This window comes from Sinocyclocheilus grahami, unplaced genomic scaffold (assembly GCF_001515645.1).
Source record: "Sinocyclocheilus grahami isolate Dianchi unplaced genomic scaffold, SAMN03320097.WGS_v1.1 scaffold791.1, whole genome shotgun sequence".
NCBI lineage: Eukaryota > Metazoa > Chordata > Actinopteri > Cypriniformes > Cyprinidae > Sinocyclocheilus > Sinocyclocheilus grahami.
In genome coordinates this window covers 1,036,328-1,056,080 of record NW_015505970.1, presented here as the reverse complement: position 1 = coordinate 1,056,080, position 19,753 = coordinate 1,036,328, and the positions used below count along the sequence as shown (strand labels likewise).

At 37.3% G+C, this 19,753-nt stretch overlaps 1 protein-coding gene and 2 pseudogenes across 3 annotated transcripts in view; 2 read left to right on the top strand and 1 right to left on the bottom strand.

Annotated features, from left to right (window-relative positions):
* Window positions 1–10,096, bottom strand: part of maco1b (macoilin 1b) — a 29,106-nt gene extending 19,010 nt beyond the window's left edge. For all 3 annotated transcript variants that reach the window (XM_016246255.1, XM_016246256.1, XM_016246257.1), the window contains exons 1-2: window positions 9,808–10,096; window positions 3,424–3,565 (exon numbers count right to left, since the gene is read on the bottom strand). In XM_016246255.1, coding sequence (XP_016101741.1) covers window positions 3,424–3,565; window positions 9,808–9,887 — 222 coding nt within the window. In that variant the 5' untranslated portion in view covers window positions 9,888–10,096. The remainder of the gene's footprint in view (window positions 1–3,423; window positions 3,566–9,807) is intronic.
* Window positions 10,097–10,909: 813 nt separating this feature from the next.
* LOC107561781 (ammonium transporter Rh type B-like) lies at window positions 10,910–15,302 on the top strand (annotated as a pseudogene).
* A 2,232-nt stretch (window positions 15,303–17,534) lies between these two features.
* Window positions 17,535–19,299, top strand: LOC107561760 (ammonium transporter Rh type A-like; annotated as a pseudogene).
* Window positions 19,300–19,753: the final 454 nt, after the last annotated feature.

Below are 19,753 nucleotides of genomic sequence, written 5' to 3'. Positions count from 1 at the left end.
GTTTATCCACGAGCGTGTGCACAGGGTTGCCAGGTTGACAAAGATAAGTAACACATTTAGCAGATATTTCCGTATTGCGTTATTGCGTAGCTGTCGCGGTGAGGGAATTTCCCTTGCGGTAATTTTGAGTGGCTCAATAGCGCGGTATGCGGTTTTACTGCCATAAATATACATATATGTACACACACATATATATATATATTAGGGATGCACCGATATGAAAATTTTGGCCGATACCGATAACCGATTATTCTTTATTTTTGAAAGCCGATAACCGATATGTTGGCCGATAAATCTATGTCCAAATTGTTATATATTTTTTGAGAGCCTGATTACAAAAAAGGTCTCATCATTAAAAGCCACATCCCAAACACTAAGCAGCCTAGTTTGAACGGTGTACGTTTTAAAAATAATTTTACTCTCCCATTACCAAATTTAGTCATAAAAAAGTCTTACAAATAAATAAAATAATGCATAAATAATGCAAACAAGTCACTGGACATCATTACACGTGTAAAGAATCAAAATGAATGCGCCATAGATCAATAAAACGGAATAGCCTCTGCACGGACAATAATTAAATGATTTTAATTACTAAACCATATTGTTGATGAAAATAATAAGAGAAAAATACAAGTGGTTGTTGTTATTAATAATATATCAATGATTGTGAAAAAGTAACAAATTAATGCCACTGTTTTAAATAGCAGCCGTTGAGCTGCACGTGCTGAAGCTGAAGAGCTGAATGAACAAGGTAAACTGAAGCGTTTTGCTGGCAGCTTATTTAACTCAAGGAAATGCATCCTGAGATTAATATTAATACAACATAAACATAATATTACAACTTATATATGTACAAAATGATGCAGTTATTGCATGCTATAGTCAGAATGTGTGATCCTGTTGTGGATGCGCTCTTCCCATAACAACGCGCTGAAACACAGCAACTAAACCCAAAGAATGCACAACGTTTTATTATAATAATGTTCTCATTAGAATGTTATATACACGACATTCCCAATCATAGTTATTAATGTTGTGCACTGCTTATTAAACACTGCTTACTATAGTGCCATTTCTAACTATTGGCAGAGCAGGCAGTTGACCTCTGCATTATGAAGGGCCTCCATAACTGTACCACAGTACAATATAGGTAATGGCATATTTTTCATGTTTACATTGTGCACTCCCCACCAGGTACAATATTCTGATTGTTTGCATCTTGTTTTTAAGCTCATAAATAATAATGTACTTGTTCTAACAAATTTATATTGTAATGTACTCATTCTAATATATTAAAAAAATCATTTACATTTCTGGTAGGTTATCATTGCACAAACGAACACACTCTCTACAATTAAAAAAAATTAGAAGAGTTCTAAACTAACGCGCTGTCTTCACTGTATCTAATGCACACACGTTCAAGGCTGATTTATACTCAACCCGTCCGCAAGTTCGCGTTGAGTGCCTGCGACGTCGTTTCGTGTGGCGGTGTGCACAACATTTTTTGTAACTTTCCGTGCAGCTCCACTTCCGAAGATGCACGAGTTCAAAGCGACTCTAGCCGAACATGCACGTCTGTGCCAGCATTTGTGTGAAACAGAAGCAGTTTGATGTTAAGTACAGTCAAACACACACACACACACAGATCACGTTGCGGCCGAACTCAGACATTCAGGAACAAACTTTTTAGCGCTGCCCCACAGTTTATCAAATAAATAGCTTAATCGCTCAAGAGCTACATTATCTTTCTCAACAAGGAGCTGGTAGCATCATTGTTTCTAAAGGAATGAAAGCCACAGCTTTACTGTTAATAGAGAAATGCAGCAAAACGGTAGTAATTCATACATACACAGCCTCTCTCTCTCTCTGTGTCGTAAATGAACAGTTGACGAATCACACTTTTCTGAGAATAGATTATTGAAGTGGACATCGCTAAACTGCAAGCTAACCGCTGTTTTCAGAAAGCAAGCACGTTTATCCACAGTGGAGAGAGCGTGTGCACAGGGTTGCCAGGTTGACAAAGATAAGTAACACATTTAGCAGATATTTCCGTATTGCGTAAGTGTAGTGCTGTCGCGGTGAGGGAATTTCCCTTGCGGTAATTTTGAGTGGCTCAATAGCGCGGTATGCGGTTTTACTGCCATAAATATACATATATGTACACACACATATATATATATATTAGGGATGCACCGATATGAAAATTTTGGCCGATACCGATAACCGATTATTCTTTATTTTTGAAAGCCGATAACCGATATGTTGGCCGATAAATCTATGTCCAAATTGTTATATATTTTTTGAGAGCCTGATTACAAAAAAGGTCTCATCATTAAATAGTTCGCGCAAAATCGTCCCAGTACATTTAGTTCTGGAACTAAAGTGGTGCGAAAGGGCCTATTAACACCTGCGAGTGTTCTAGACGGGCTGTCAGGCAGTGCAGTTACAGTGTTGCACCACAAGGTGGTGGAACGTGACTGTCATTCAACTACACGTTCAAAAACGCTGATTCATTCATTCAAAGAGACGTAATGAAACACGCTGTTGAAATCATTTTAACTTTGAGCGCCACTTTAGAAGGCTCAGCTGACCAGCTATGCGTCGATGCTAAGACAGAGATTTCGCTTTCCTTGAACATGACAACCTATTTTCACAAATATATATGACTCGGCCTGGAGGACAGACGCAAGTAATCACATGTGCTCAGTCGATCTCGCTCTCATTCACTGTCTGTTTAGGCTTGTTAAGTGCAAATCTACGGAGCCTCTGTACAAATCAGCATGGTACACATTATGTTATCATTACGAACTTGTTTAATATTCAGTCCACATGCATGAAGTGTAAAACGAGAAGGGCATAACCTTACGGAAAAATCGCGGTTGCTGCGGTTCTTGCATTCCTCTGCGGTTTGCTCGTCGATAGCGCAGTATTGCAATATTGCGGTTATCGCGACAGCCCTACGTAAGTGTAAAGCTCTGTTTTGGGGATTACGTCTCTTTATATCAGGCAACCCAGTTGTGTTCCTCTGCGGCCAGATTAAACCTTGTTGTAGCCTATATAGGCTCTATTCATTCTTTTTTAGAAACCTCACACTTTTCTACTCAATTTTAAACGTTGTAAATTTTTTTACAAATTAAGCGCGGTCCACTGCTGCACACGTGCCACAATATCGATACAGGGCCAGCTGTATCGATACTCGTATCGTCAAATCTCTGTGACGATACATCGTCGTATCGATATTTTGAACACAGCACTAATAAGCAGTATAAATCACCATGCATTTTCGCAGTATGGAAAACAGAAGCTCAGGCATTTTGATAAACATTTGATTTTGGACGACATGAGCATGAGCAATCGATGCCTTTAATTATTTAGTCCCATTATCTGGATGAAACGCTTGTCTCACACACAGATACTCACCAGGCCCTGGTATCTGAAGGAGTCGTAAACACTGCGAATGAAGAGCCAGAAAGGCCAAAGGTACTCGAAGCGGAAGTCCAAGACAAAGTCTGCCAGCAGCACCAACGCCCAGACCACCAGAAATTTCAGGTACAGGAACGTACTGAAACAAAGAAGAAGAGATATTATTACCCAACCATTCAAACATCCATTCAAGATCTCATCTCTTTGAATAAGACCCCACATGTGGTCTTGAGCCAATTAATATTTAGCGACACGTACAAGCAACTCCATCATGAGCTCCAGTAGTAAATACAACCCAATGAAGCATGGGTAGGTGGGGGAGGATGTAATCACTGTTTGGCTTTCTCCAATACAGCGTGTAGTGAATGAAGTGGATTATGTTTTATATCGGGATGAGAAGAGGCCAAGAGCACATGAGTAAGATGTATCTCCAGATGTAGCAATGCAGATCCGGTGTACTAAATCCAACAGATAACAGAGATATTCTTTATAATTACGCCTCAGCGATATATTGAATACTCTCCATATATTATGCTGTCAATGTGATTTATTGTGAATCTCGATTTTAATGTGTTTTTTGGCCATTAAATGGTCCTAAAGACTGTGTCACCAGACCGATTTTGTGATCATTCTTTGTTTCACAAAAATGGAAGCTTTAAGACAGCTAATAGTAAATTATTTTAAAATTATTAACATACATGAAACACAGCAAACATGCATAAAATATTTAATTTAAACATGCATAAATGCCTAAAAAAAAAAACTGAATAAATCAAAAAAATCTTAATCTTAAATTAATGTCCACCAGATAACAGTAGTTGGTGTTGGTAATTAATTTCCATGAATTTCATAATAAAAGAAAGCATCATTTGGAAGAGAGGTGTAAAAACATACACTTTAAAACAAACTTCTTAATATTTTTTGGGGGGAAAAGTGGAATACTGCAGCTCTTCTGTCTTTAATAATTATGATTAATCTAATAACATCTACATATTTCTCCACTGCTCATACAGATAATGAAGACGCTATTAATAGTGTTGAGATGACAGAAATGATTGTGTTAACGGAAGTAAAAAAAAAAAAAACAGTCACTGGACTGGTAGATCTGGGCTGGTGACATATTTGCTCAATTCCACCTCACTGAGGAAAGCAACAACACAAATCAGATAACAGGTGTTACAGATGCATCTTCACATATTATGTCATCAAAATTGACAGTCAACGGATGGATGCATCTGCATATGCAACACACATTACACATGAGAAAAAGGGGTTAAAATACTTTGATGAAAGATTTGAGGACTGTTTTCATTTGGAACATAACCAAAAGCATGTAAATAGATTAACATTCAATTTTATTTTGATTTGAAATAAAACACCAAATTCTATGATCTTCACATGAACAACACTTGCTTCATATTTTAGCATCACACAGTTAGAACCAAATCTATTTCTAACTAAAATCTGGTTTTATGTTTTGGTGTAAAAATCATTCCAAATGAACCCCCACCTGAGTTATTTCCCAGATGCAGACTTGAAATCACATGCAACATTATGTCAACATCTGACATGACTGAATGTATGCTCTAGTCTAGAGCCACAACATTAAAGAGTCAAACATGCTGAATATCAAGCAGAATAGCAAATGACTGATAATGGGTGAAGTCTGGCAACCGTCTTTAATGGCAGAAACAGTGCCAGTTATTTACCCACTGTGAGCAAATTGTAGTGTTTAACTGCGTCATCTATCTGCGGAAATAGCAACGCTTTAACAGTGGAATTGCTAACAAATGCAACTAGCGGTGTGCAAAATATTGAATATTCACGATATATCTGCAATTATTGGCCAGGAGACGAGCATATAGTTTCTAAGTTCGATTAATTTTTGTGAATCAGTTCAAGCTGTCAGTGAATCAATGGAAAACTCTAATAATTTCTTGCACGTATACGTACATTATTTTTAACATAACAATTGCTTTGTTAAAATATAGCCTATGTGTAGGTAAATATTGCTGTATATTAATGCATTGTTAATTCAGTGCACTGTGTATATTGTATTTTACAAAATATGATTACTCCTTGCACTAATGTACACAGGGGATTATTTATTTATAATTAATTCCTTGTTTGGAAAACATGATTTGATTATTTCTATCTAGTTTGTTACTGTATTTTACCTCTGGCATTATGAACCTGCTTGGCCTTTTCAACTGTTTGGTTGAAATTATGGTTTCTCAGATTGAAGAAATACATTTTTTGACCATTTCAGAGCAAATATTCACATAAACTAAAGAATAATTGTTGCGCTCCAAATAGGAAAAAAGTCATTTTACTTCAGGTGCGTAGAGCCAAGGGAACAATTAAAAATGTGAATTAAAAACAGCTCAGCACTGAAGATAGCATATATCGGCCGACTTCCCAGAATACTGAGTGCCCTGTTGGTTACAGTGTTTACTTCCTTTATAATTAGATTTTTATTAAATATTTATTTGTGAAAAATGCTTTGTCTTCTAAAGTATAAGTATGTTTATTTTACACAGTTATTTTTAATCCATTGTCAAATTATTTAAAATTTCTTGAATATAAATGAAAATAAATAAAATTATATCGGCTTTATATCGGCCACCCTGCTTTCCAAGATATCTGCATCGGCTGTCAAAAACCCCATATCGGTCGACCACTAGTCCGCGGATCCCGACTCCGGGCACTGTTCATAATCCTGAAGCGCCACTCACATAGTTTTCCATTAAATTACATTATATTTGTCCCAAATTATTGCTAAAGTACATAATCACTTCATCCTAGGTTGGAAGATTGTGTATTGTGCATTTTTCCGCAAAACGTTTGTCTTTCTGTGGTTCTAATAAATTCTGTGATTCATTGTGCTATAGATCGCAATTTCTCATCCCGTTTGCTGTTTTTCCGATCCCCGAACTTTAAACTCATTGACACCACTTGCTCATTCTTGAAGTTAAGTTTTGACTGTTTGGGGAATAGATGAAATATTTTGGACTGCCGTCTTGAACTGAACGCGACACGTTCGGTGTGTGATCGTGTTGCGCCGGGGCACCACTGTGCTTCTCGTCCGATGTGCGACCGCAACAAAACAGCACAGCGAGAGTGACAGATATCACCAAACTAAAACAGCTAAATTTAAGTCAAATGCAAATCCTCATTACAAATGCATCATCACACAATATTTGCACTTCAGCGGGCAAAACGTAGACACTCACTCCCATCACACAAAACCAACAAATGTAATGTGTTTAAGACAACATCATGACAGAGCTGACACAAAACAAATTAGCGACAGACACTTCATGACAAACAAGCAGTGTTTATATTAAATAATATTATTATTGGTACAGCGGCCTAGTGGATGTCCTCACTTACGTTATTTTCGCTTCCATCGTGACGTCAATAATAGCTAGTTAGTTTATCAGTTGTGCTATAGATCGCAATTTCTCATCCCGTTTGCTGTTTTTCCGATCCCCGAACTTTAAACTCATTGACACCACTTGCTCATTCTTGAAGTTAAGTTTTGACTGTTTGGGGAATAGATGAAATATTTTGGACTGCCGTCTTGAACTGAACGCGACACGTTCGGTGTGTGATCGTGTTGCGCCGGGGCACCACTGTGCTTCTCGTCCGATGTGCGACCGCAACAAAACAGCACAGCGAGAGTGACAGATATCACCAAACTAAAACAGCTAAATTTAAGTCAAATGCAAATCCTCATTACAAATGCATCATCACACAATATTTGCACTTCAGCGGGCAAAACGTAGACACTCACTCCCATCACACAAAACCAACAAATGTAATGTGTTTAAGACAACATCATGACAGAGCTGACACAAAACAAATTAGCGACAGACACTTCATGACAAACAAGCAGTGTTTATATTAAATAATATTATTATTGGTACAGCGGCCTAGTGGATGTCCTCACTTACGTTATTTTCGCTTCCATCGTGACGTCAATAATAGCTAGTTAGTTTATCAGCGTATATAATTTTTTCCAAGAGATCCCCACAGCGGGCGGAACTTGTCATAGAGTTATGGCGCTTTTCCACTGCACGGTACGGCTCGGGACGGTTCACTTTTTTGGGGGTTTTCACTGGGTACCGTACCTGGTACTTTTTTTAGTATCACCTCGGGTGGGGTTCCAAGCGTACCGTACCGTTACCAAAACTAGGGATGCACCGATATGAAAATTTTGGCCGATACCGATAACCGATTATTCTTTATTTTTGAAAGCCGATAACCGATATGTTGGCCGATAAATCTATATCCAAATTGTTATATACTTTTTGAGAGCCTGATTACAAAAAAGGTCTCATCATTAAAAGCCACATCCCAAACACTTCAAGATAAATCAGATATACATCAAATAAACACAATATTACAACGTACAATTGCACAAAAGGCTGCAAACGAACAGCGCACATCTGAAGTGTCTCTGAAGGAAATAATGCATTATTTATCGGCTTTAAGATATCGGCCAAATTTTCTTATCAGGCCGATACCGATAACAGAAAAAATTAGCATTTATCGGCCGATACCGATATGGTGGCCGATATATCGTGCATCCCTAACCAAAACGTGACGTGTAAACTCTGCTGATCACGGATTGGCCGGAGAGAATCGTCACTACCTGCGTCACTGAACTTGCGACATGAGACACAAACAGACCCACTAGATTTAAATCAGCACAGCCAGCGAAGGATCGAACGCAACTGTTTTGAACGAGCGCACCTTTTTTTAACAACCAAAAAGTGGCTGTTCACCCTGTTGCGGAAGTACAGACGTTCCTCTCGTTGATAGCAGAGGAGCGGTTCCAGCGAGAGCTTGATTGGGCGACGCGGAATGAAAACGTTTTTTTAGGAGTCGCGGCAGTAGAGGTGGCGCAACTATAACGACGTGAATAATCCCGCCCACTCTAAAGCGATACTAAACAACAATGGAAACGCAAACCGAGCTGAACCGAGCCGAGCCGTGCCGTACCGAGCCGAGTCGTACCACGCAGTGGAAAAGCACCATTAGTGATAACAAGGCCCGCCCATTTAGACGAAATATATGATTGGTCAATTTTTCTGTAATTCGAAATTACTCCCCCATTGATTTACTATTGCGTGGCCCTCTGTAATTTCACCGCTGGACAACCAATCACAGCGATAGGCGGAAACATTCATATATGGAGAAAATGGGCGGTGTTCAGAAGTCCATTCACTGAATATGCAGATTTGTTTAGTTTTTTTCACAGAAGTTGTATTTATTTTATTTAGATGATGTTTGTCAAATTATGAATTGCTTAAATAAAATTAGTAATATTCATTTTTTATTAAAAATATTATATTTTAAAACAATTATTTAAAAATTTTAAATATTGTTTTTTTTTTGGTTTCTCTCTGAGGGCCTAGAGGGCCCTGACGGTTCCCCGCTGGGTTATACCAACCGCTAAGATATGAAATATGCAATACTGCTGCATAAACCTCCTTCATCACTTTTGATTGACAGGTCAGATGCTCCATGACAAAGCTTACAATAGAAAACAAAAACACTCAGACTAACAAACTATGGCTCTCGATGAAAGAATGAATTGTGCAAAAAAAAAAAAAGATCCAACACATGAAATATGTAGGTGTAATTAAGATTATTACCCTTACAAAAGAACCCCTAAAAATGTGAATGGTGCCTGAAGTGACAGACAAAAAGTCAGATGGGTTTGGACAATATTTCATATAATGATCATTTTAACTTAAACATGAACGTATTCATGGAAACAAAAAATACTACCACAGATATAGTTATTTTTTGCCACATATAAATGTTTTTATACCAAATTTGTAGTAGTTCGTGAGGAAAACGTAAACAAACTCACAGCTGCCTCCGGGGTCTCCCAAACTTCTGAGGAAACACTTCAGTTATTTGGCGTCTCAGGCATTTAAAACCCCTCCAGCTGTCTCTTAGAAATCTTTATTTGAATAAACTCCACTCATTTACATATGAGATCTGCTCATTAAATGAAGGTTATTCTCCTTCGGCGCGGTTACTGACAGACTAACGGTCCCGTCACGTCAATCATTCCGATGACTGACAGTTACTGACTCTAACCGTCGGCTCTCGAGCACACAGCGGTTGGTTTCGCGGGTTTTCTTTCTTTTAAAGCGCATCGCTGTAATGAGGCCTACGGCAGCTTATTCATTTCTGCGGAGACGACTGTCTGCCTTCAGCCGAGCGTTGTTGACGGTAGCTCAGCTCGGCTAGATGATTTACAGTCTCTCTGTGAGATCTTAGACCATAATAAAAACGAAATCTGAGTCATTCCTGAAGCTCGGGAATAACGATAACGGTTCGACCGGAAGGTCTGGATCGTACCTGCTGTAGATCCCCTCGGTGATTCGGTTCCGTTTTAAGGGCCGTCGGAGCTTGCTGCAGTCCGCATTGCGCCGCTTCATCCTCGCCCCCTTAAATCGGGCTTTTTAATACGTACAGCAGTATGGTCCGGGGTTCTCTCTTATTCGGACGGGAAACATTGGCGGTCCCGCAAAGGAATATACCGCTGTGGCTGTTGTTGTTTTTTCTCCTGGAAACAAAGAAATAAATAAAAAGACTGAGTGGAAGACCCTCCTCCTTCTCTCGGCGCAGACGCACAGACACGGGCCTAGACAGGTGTGACTGACAGGCCGCTGAGCCAATAGGAATCGAGCCTGTGAGCTGTCAATTTGAATGACAAGACAAACAGCCAATAAGCAGCGGTCTGTTTGGTTGCGGTACCTAAGAAAGGGAAATGGAGCGGCTGACAGGTTTTCCTCGCCCCACCAATCGCTGTCTTTGTGGACAACTCATGTAGTGCTCCCTGACCAATAGGATTGATTTGGGCGGGACTCTTCGTACGATTTTTGAGTATGATTTATGAGAGATGCGTATTTCACATAAACGTACCTTACGTTGGTACGTTGCGCGTTTCATTGCTAGGCACAAGTGAATTTTAATTGTGTGACTGTCAATCGCTACAGTGGCATAAACAAAGCCCCACGAAGAAGCTATGCTTTATTAATTTAAAGATTAATATTATGATTAGTGGTCATTTAACTGTACGATTAACAGAAGCCTATATTTTAATCCCCCCAACATTTCTGAATATACACTGCGATAAAATGTTAAAGTTGCCACGAAACGGAATTTAATTATCCTCAACTGATTTCAATTAAGTTAATTTAAGACAATTTCACTAACGTTAGTCTGGGGGGAAAACAACACACCAGTAAAGATCTCAAAAGGTGCTGTAGGACGGGAATAACAATTCTTGCATCATTTTCTTAAGATATTATACATATAAGACATCATATTGATTAATTGCACATGTAGGTGGCATTTTTTGGGAAACACCTCCATGCCTCTTACATGCACCTGATTTGACATATTCCTCATCTCTGGCCGGTGTAGATTACAGACATTCACAGTTTGTCACCTAATAATGGCTCCTCAGTACGCCCCCAGTCTCCGCTCAAGGCTTCCTCTTGTGGCCTTCCTGCTGGAAACCATCTTTATCCTACTGTTTGTCTTTTTTGTGAAAATAGAGCAGCCTGAGCAGATTGACAGAGAGTCTGACAGTAAGCTTTTCATCAGCTCCTATGCAGGTTAGTCAGTCTGATTTACATTAAGGCTGTGATATGAATCTTTTAAGGGTTCAGACTTGCATTCAGTGTTAAACCTGAGGTTATTTATGAACAGCATCAAATCACATCTCCTTTTGTCAACCTGCTATGTTCAGTTCATATGTTAATGCATGCTAATGTTTGCATATCAGTTGCATATTCTGCACAGAAACTAATTCCTGGACTTTTTTTTTTTAGCAACTTAAACATATCAAACCAACCTCGTATAGCAAAAAATATATATTTTCAATTATATTATTAAATACATATTTTTAAAGGCCAAAAATATATATTTCCTAAAATATGTTTTAAAATGCAATTGCATACAGTAAGTATATTTTCTACCAATATATATTTTTGGCCTTTTTTTGTGTGTACTTTTGGAAATATATAAATATATATTATATTTTATATATTATATATACAGGTGTAGAACCATCTCAAGGATGATCAGAAGAAATGGACAGCACCTGAGTTAAATATATGAGTGTCACAGCAAAGGGTCTGAATACTTAGGACCATGTGATATTTCAGTTTTTCTTTTTTAATAAATCTGCAAAAATGTCAACAATTCTGTGTTTTTCTGTCAATATGGGGTGCTGTGTGTACATTAATGAGGAAAAAAAATTAACTTAAATGATTTTAGCAAATGGCTGCAATATAACAAAGAGTGAAAAATGTAAGGGGGTCTGAATACTTTCCGTACCCACTGTATATTGCCCTCCATATGTTTCAATACAAGAAAATACATTTACATACTTCACATTTGATGAACATATCACATAAAATCAGCAAGAAACATACTTTACAAAACACAAAAGCAATTACAATATTGCGATTAAAAAATGTTATTGAGTTATCTTAAATCTAGTAGGCTATTGCATCCACATTTGTATTTAGCTTAAATGTAGGCTACCGTAAGATTGGAATTGCATTTTGAAATATATTTTGGTTGAATGTATGTTGAAACTAAATATATTGTCCATTTCAAAAATATATTTCATCGAGCTTCACTGTTGGACATATTTAATATATATTTTGGCCAAAAAATAAAATAAAATATATATATATATAAGGAGTCATACCCAAAATAAATTATTATTTTACCTTGGTTTGTTTGTAAATGTGTGCCATGTTGCCATTGGGGTGTGGAGCCACAACATCTCTGGTTTTGGATGATAAGAAGCATTTCTCTACCACAAGCAGTATTAAAGACTGACCACCATTTTGCCAAATGTTTCAAGTTTTTATATCTTTTTAGAAACGTACACATTGCCAATAATGGAAATGCATTCCTTTCTGCAGAATTCCAAGATATTCATGTGATGATATTCATGGGGTTTATGATTTCTGGCCACGTTCCTTTTACGATATGGTTTCAGTGGATCGGGGTTTAGCGTGCTGTTGGCAGCCATGGCCATCCAGTGGGCCGTCTTGATGAATGGCTTTCTGCTGCCACAACGACACCACAGAAGAGAGCTCCACATCAGTATGAAGAGGTACATACATTACAGCTCTTAGCAGATGCTTTCTTACAAGAGCCAACAAAGTATTGTTAATGACAAAAACCAGAATAGGCAAGTCAATGACAGAAAAAAAGCCAGTACACCCAAAAATGTAAATTTGCTAAAAAATGTGTTTACTCTCAGGCCATCCAAGATGTAAATGAGTTTCTGTCTTCATCAACAGATTTGAAAAAAATGTAGCATTCCATCACTTGCTCACCTCTGCAGTGAATGTGTGCTGTCATAACGAGAGTCCAAACAGCTGATAAAAACATCACAATAATGTACCTATTCACTGCAGAGGATCCATTGGTGATCAAGTGATGGAATGCTAAATTTCTCCAAATCTGTTCCCATGAAGAAACTCATTTAGAATGGCCTGAGGGTAAGTGCAATTTCAGCTCATTTGAATTTTTGGGTGAACTATTCCTTTAAGATGTTTTACAGCATCAGACTTTATAAAATGTTATTTGTGCTCCTCGTGTAGTGTGATTGAGGCAGAGCTCTGTGGAGCATCTGCTCTGGTTGTCATGGGAAGACAAGTCCTGTCCAGCTTTTACTAATGGCCCTGGTGGAGGTCACAGGATTTGTGGTCAATCACTGGATCCTGCGAACTCTGCTCAGTGTAAGAGAAATATTACTTTCCCAGATAAAAGTTTTTATCCTCTATATATAGATTTCTCTGTGCAATAAAATGATAAAATTCTCAGATATACATTTATTTTCAAGATTTCCCATATCCTCATCTCATGGTACATTGCAAGCCAATTTCAGTCAAATTCAGTAAGAGTTTAAATTCAGTAAAAGTTGTAATATTTTTTTCTATGCTATATCGGGCAAATTCAGACGGTGACACATTTCTAGAACAGCTTTTCCAGTCTTCAAATTTTTTTTATTGCGAAACACTGAAAAATGAATTATTATTATGTGATACTGTTGAAAATATAATTGACAAAAATAGTTAAATAAAATAATAATAATCTGAATACTTGCAAGACATTCCACCTAGTATTGTGCATGCTATTTTATTCAGACAGACTGTGTATTTTCATACTGTACTGAAGCAGAGCTCATGTATCAGGCAGATCCAGTGTAGAGCATCATGTTGCTGCATGTCTTCGGAGCTCTGTTTGGTGTCATGGGTGCTGCACAGAGAGGGGATCGAACCAGTGCATGAGAAAGAGAAAACTGAGCATAAGACTGGCTTATTCGCAATGTTTGGTGAGTACAGTAACCAGTTATCTATCTCTCAAACTCAGAAAATGACCTCAAAACTCTAAACCAGTTTCTTGGTTTCAGACCTTAACCATAACGGCACATCATATGATTTAGAGCAAACTCCAGTGAGCTTTAAACATAACCAGTTGAATGTTTAATAGCACCTTATTTCATACATTTAAAATATACATTGTTGGTTCAAGTCACTTAAATTTTAGTTTTTTCAACAAAGCAAAATTTTTTCTAGAGATTATTATTTACAGATTATTTAGTTTGCGTGTATAATGATTGAGTTTCATAGCTGTGACAGTAAATGTGAGCACATTACTTAATGAATCAATGTGTTGGAATGCTTAAATAAATAATTAATTGACTAAATGCACTCACTTGACAGTTAAAGACAGTTATTTTTGTTCCTGAATGAATCTGCATCTTTCAACAATTCATTTGAATGAAATATTCACTTATTACGGTCATTGATTTGATGTTTTCTTGTTTAGTTGCTAAATTAATCTGCGTTTTGAACGAATTGGTTCAATGATTGAGTGACTTACTCATAAAGACAGTCATTGATCACTTCCTACTACACTCTTAAAAATAAAGGTGCTTCAAAAGGTTCTTCAAGCGATGCCATAGAAGAACCATTTTTGGTTCCACAAAGAACCATTCAGTCAAAGGTTATTTAAAGATCCATCTCTTTCTTACCTTTTTATAATCTGAAGAACCTTCTTTCGCCCCAAAGAACCTTTTGTGAAACAGAAAGGTTCTTCAGATGTTAAAGGTTCTTTATGGAACCATTTAGACAAAAAGGTTCTCCTATGGCATCGTGAAGCACCTTTATTTTTAAGAGTGTCGTGTATAGTTGTATTCTGCAGAAAAATTAACTGAACAAATCCCTCCACTAATGAACAGTCTGTGTGGAACAAACAGACAAGCGGAGTGATACAAACCTTGAATTGATGCTTGTCCAATCAGATTCGAGAACTGAAGTGTAATTATTTTTAATTAAATTATGCACAGGAACATCCTCCCTTTCTCTCTTCCTCACATGTTCCTGTGGATGTTCTGGCCCAGTTTTAACTCGACACTGGTGGGAGATCACAAGTGGGAGAGAGGACTGAAGCTTACTGTCATATATGGGACGTATTTGTCGCTGGCTGTCAGTGTTGTCATGGCACTGTCTGTCTCTATGCTCACTAGCTCCAAAGGAAAGATGAACATGGTGAGCGGCTGTAGGAACAATTCCCACATAGCAACTTCCTCACATAGTAGAAAACAATTATAATATTATATTATATCAATACTGTTTCACATTATGAAAGTAAAATGGGTTGTCAACAGCATTTCATGTTCACTTAGATGAGATCCAGGAATGCTGACCAGATTTTCAGATAATTAATTGGATATAATGATATGAGTAATATGTTTGACTGGTGTTTGCTGCACTTCCTCTGCACAGGTTCACGTCTAGAGCTCCTTATCTCTTATCAGCCTTGGGATTCCGCTACATGAAGATAAATCCACATCGGTCACAAAATTTTTATTTTGTAAATTCAAATTTTGAATTTTTTTCTTCCCAGTCTCGTCTACTGTGCCGTCGAATTGAGAACTCAGAGTGTTGTAATATCTAACTGAGGAGGAACAAGAAAGTTTAATGTTTATCTTGTTTGAGTCAGGGTTATTATCGTTAACCATTCACTAAAACCATAAAAAAAAAATCATTACTAGAAATAACTTTTCATTACTTGAAATGCAATAATATACAAACATTAGCTGAAATAAAATTTCTATAATTAAAATGTCAGCTAATTGCAAAGGTAACATTTCTCATTTTTAAGCTGCATGAACTAAAATAATAAATATAAACAAAAAATACATATAAAAATTATAGTAAAGTATAATAAACTAAAATAATTAAAACTCAAAAACGATATAGACATATTTAAACAAAACAAAAACTAAAAAATTACTAAAACTTACAACAAAATTGCTAAAACTTTAAAATTAAAGCAAAAACAGAATATACTGTATATATTTTTAAAAAATCTAATTCAAATTATTATCAATAACTATTTGTTATTGACGCCCATTTTCAGCACTGTGCTCATTGTCTTCCGGTTTGTATTTCCACAGCATGAAGGTAAGAGCTTACAAATTTATGAATGAACCGCTTGTTTTAAAATCTGACATTTGTTATGACATCCGCTTCTAACATTGCAATGCACATGATAACTTTCATTAACTCTACATTAAGTAAATCCACTTCACCAGCTAATTACTCTTCGACAGTGATGCCATAGAAATATATAGAGCTACTGCAAAAAAGTTCAAAGACAACATTCTAAAGATGGCTGCGTGCTCGTTTCTCTGGCGCATAAGGTCTATATCAAACTGGTTTGGGTGTCAAGATGGATTTTGTGGTGGAGCCTATGGCAAGGTTAAATGTGTTTAAAATAACATTAAAATCAGTGTTTCAAAATGAGCGACCTATAAAGACCAGGCTTTGAGGAGAGCCACAACACTTAAAGGCACAATATGTACGATTTTTTTATTAAAATATCCGAAAACCACTAGAACAGTGTTATATATTTTGCGGACTTGTGTTCTTATATTATCCCAAATGTTTCGAAGAATGTTTAAATCCAGAGAAATAAGCAATTTTAACTAGTGACACGGGCCGTGTCCATAGTGTCATTGTGTCGCCTGCCAATGACTTCATAACCCCTCGATTTCCCCTCGGTTTTGTTTTGTAGAAAACATGGAAACACCAAAGAATAGACGGGTGACGACCGCACAGAGTAGCATTATAACAGAACTTTCAAACGTATCTAGTATGATAAAACAGCGCTGCTTTACCCCACATACACACGACCGGAAGGAGCGGAAGCAGTCGACTGTGGCATAATAAAAGCTCTGCTGCTTTCGAGCCGTACGTGTGTCGTGCTCGTTCAGCGGCCTCGTTTCGCTTCGACGGCTTTCAGCCTCACCCTGCTTCATACTACAACGTTAATAAATCATTAGCTCATCCATGAACATGATTTCTGCCCGAGTGCCGTCGGATTGCGTCAGCTGTGGGGATGAAGACTCCACACTCAGTCACGCCGTCATCAAACTACGCCTTTGTTTCTTTGTTTATTTTGAATACGCGCCCTCTAGCGGCGAAAACTTACATATTGTGCCTTTAAACTGCCTGCTAGTAGAGGGTCTTTCTTTACAAATACACCTGGCTAGCTAGGTTTTCAAGAGAAAATCAAAACCCAAGAGACCAAAGAAGAAAGCCTTTCTCCTTCTGTCTCCAATAAAAAATAAACCAAACTCAGTTTAAAAGCACACTTTTAAAGTATAGTTTCTTAATAGTGACACTCATTCAATAATCACAATCATTCCGTCAACACAATATTTTCATCACTTTTTCCCACTAAAAGCTAAAAACGGAGTGCTTTTTAAAGGCTCTCAGTAACGTGTATCGCCCGATCTGACTAATTAGCCCAACCCACATCAGTTAGCTCATTTCAAAGAGAACCAAGCAAGGGTGTCACAGAGAGAGAGAGAGAGAGCACTCCCAAAACTAAAAAAACTAAATAAATCAATAAAAATAAACCCATACTGCTTTAATGACAGGAACACTTGAGCTGACATGAATAATGTTTTATGCTTTAAAATTGAGAAATTTTGTTTTAATTTTTAATTCAGGATTTTCTCTGTGTTCTCACACTTTTGGATGTGTATACTGGATATTACGTTAACTGTCAGGAATGATTTTCTGTTTTTCTCTTTCATCCAGAATCACATGCTGTTTGCTTTTGAGTGTCATGACACCTGCAGCGTCCTCAACGTGCATGCCGTTCCGGGAATTCTGGGATGGTTTGCTCTTTTATTTCTACGGCTGGCCAGTAACGAAAGCACAACGTAAAAGGTTTTTCACTTTTATTCAAACCTGTGACGTGTATCCATAAAATGTCATTAAAGGAATACTTTACCCCTAAAAAAGAAAGTTTGCTGAGCATTTGCTCATCTTCGGGCCATCCAAGATGTAGATGAGTTTGTTTATTCATCAGAACAGATTTGGAGAAATTTAGCATTGCATGACTTGCTCAGCAATGGATCCTCTGCAGTGAATGGGTGCCGTCAGAGTGAGAGTCCAAACATCACAATAATCCACAAGTAATCCAGTCCATCAGTTATTGTCTTGTGAAGTGAAAAGCTGTGTGTTTGTAAGAAACAAATCCATCATTAAGACGTTTTGTAACTTAAAACCATTGGTTCCAACTAAAATAGTGATTTCCCCCCTCTCTACGGTATATGTTGTCTTATTGGAAAGCACTTTGTCCAACCTAAGTTGTTTTTAAATGTGCTATACAAATAAACAGAAAGAAAACGAAAGAAGAAAAAAATACGATATCATTTTGCTTTCTCCAGTGAAAAAGTCGTCTCGTCTGAATCAAGAGAGAAATATGCACAGATACAAGCGGAAACAGTTCAAAACCTTTCTAAAGAAATATGTTGATGGATTTTGATGTGAGAGGACAACAAGGGATGGACTTTTTCACTGGAGGAAGCTTTATTATGGATTGTGGATTTGTATTTTGGCCAGAAACAACTGTTAAAACACCTTAATGATGGATTTGTTTCTTTCAAATACACAACTTTCCATTTCACAAGACATTAATTGATGGACTGGAGTCATGTTTGGACTCTCATTCTGACGGCACCCATTCATTGGTGAGCAAGTGATGGAATGCTATATTTCTTCAAATCTGTTCTAATGAAGAAACAAACTCATCTACATCTTGGATGGCCTGAGGGTGAGTACATTGTTAGCAAATTTTCATTTTTGGGTGAACTTTCCCTTTAATGTTGACTGTGTTGTATCTGAGTTCTCAGAGCGGTGCAGTTCGCTGTGTAAGTATCATATCTGTGTTCTCCTCATAAAGGCGTGTATGAGTCTGGTGATGGGCACAGCTACAGGTACAACAACACTGATACAGTCACACTAAAGATCATTAGAATTAATATGTTTCATTTGCTTCTGTTTAATGTGTTATGCATTTTAGATTTGACTTTGACCAATTCGTTTTGTGTTTTGGTTCAACGAGGCAAACTAAACATACAACTACAATTAAAATTTGCAGGACTTTTCCTGAAATGGAGTATCTGGAGACCCCAGCAGGACTGAAGTGCTTTGATGACCAGGCATTCTGGGAGGTGAAGGATTTTGTTCATTTGCATCACTCTAAATATGTTGTCTACAATGACTTAACACCACTCCTTAACCTCACAGTGTTTGCATTTATCTTTTATCATTTAAAAGTAGAATTAATGACATTAAACCAAATTAAAAATGCATTTACAAACATGTTTATGATCGCTAATTATGTATTTGTTTCTCTTGTAGTTTCCAAATTTGGTTGTACAGAAATGAAAAACTTATGGACAAATTGATAAGAGGACTCCAGGTATGCATGAATGCAGTTAGCATAAAATATATCTGTGTGTGTGCATGTTTGAGAGGTTAGACATTGCAAAGTAAACAATTTACAAGATAAGATGTCCTTGAATGGAAAGCATTGTGCTTTCTAATCATACAAAATACCACCAAAGACATTACCAAGCCCCTGGAAGTTAAGGCTGGATTAAATTACTTTAGTGGAAGCAAGACAAATGAAAGTTTGTTTCAGGATGACAATGACAAACTGATACACCACACCACCACCTAATGCAATATATAAAAATAACCTTCTGTTGCACAGTGCACTGACTATAATCCACAAACCCATGTTATTCATCTGCATTTGAATATAGTGAAAGATTGCACTTTCTAAAAGAAAAAAAAAACACTGGTTCTGTACATATTCACAATAGTTTTATTCATTTAAACCCACAGTTGGAAGAAGTTCAGCTACTTTTTGTCAGAAAGAGACATTGATTACATTAAAATGT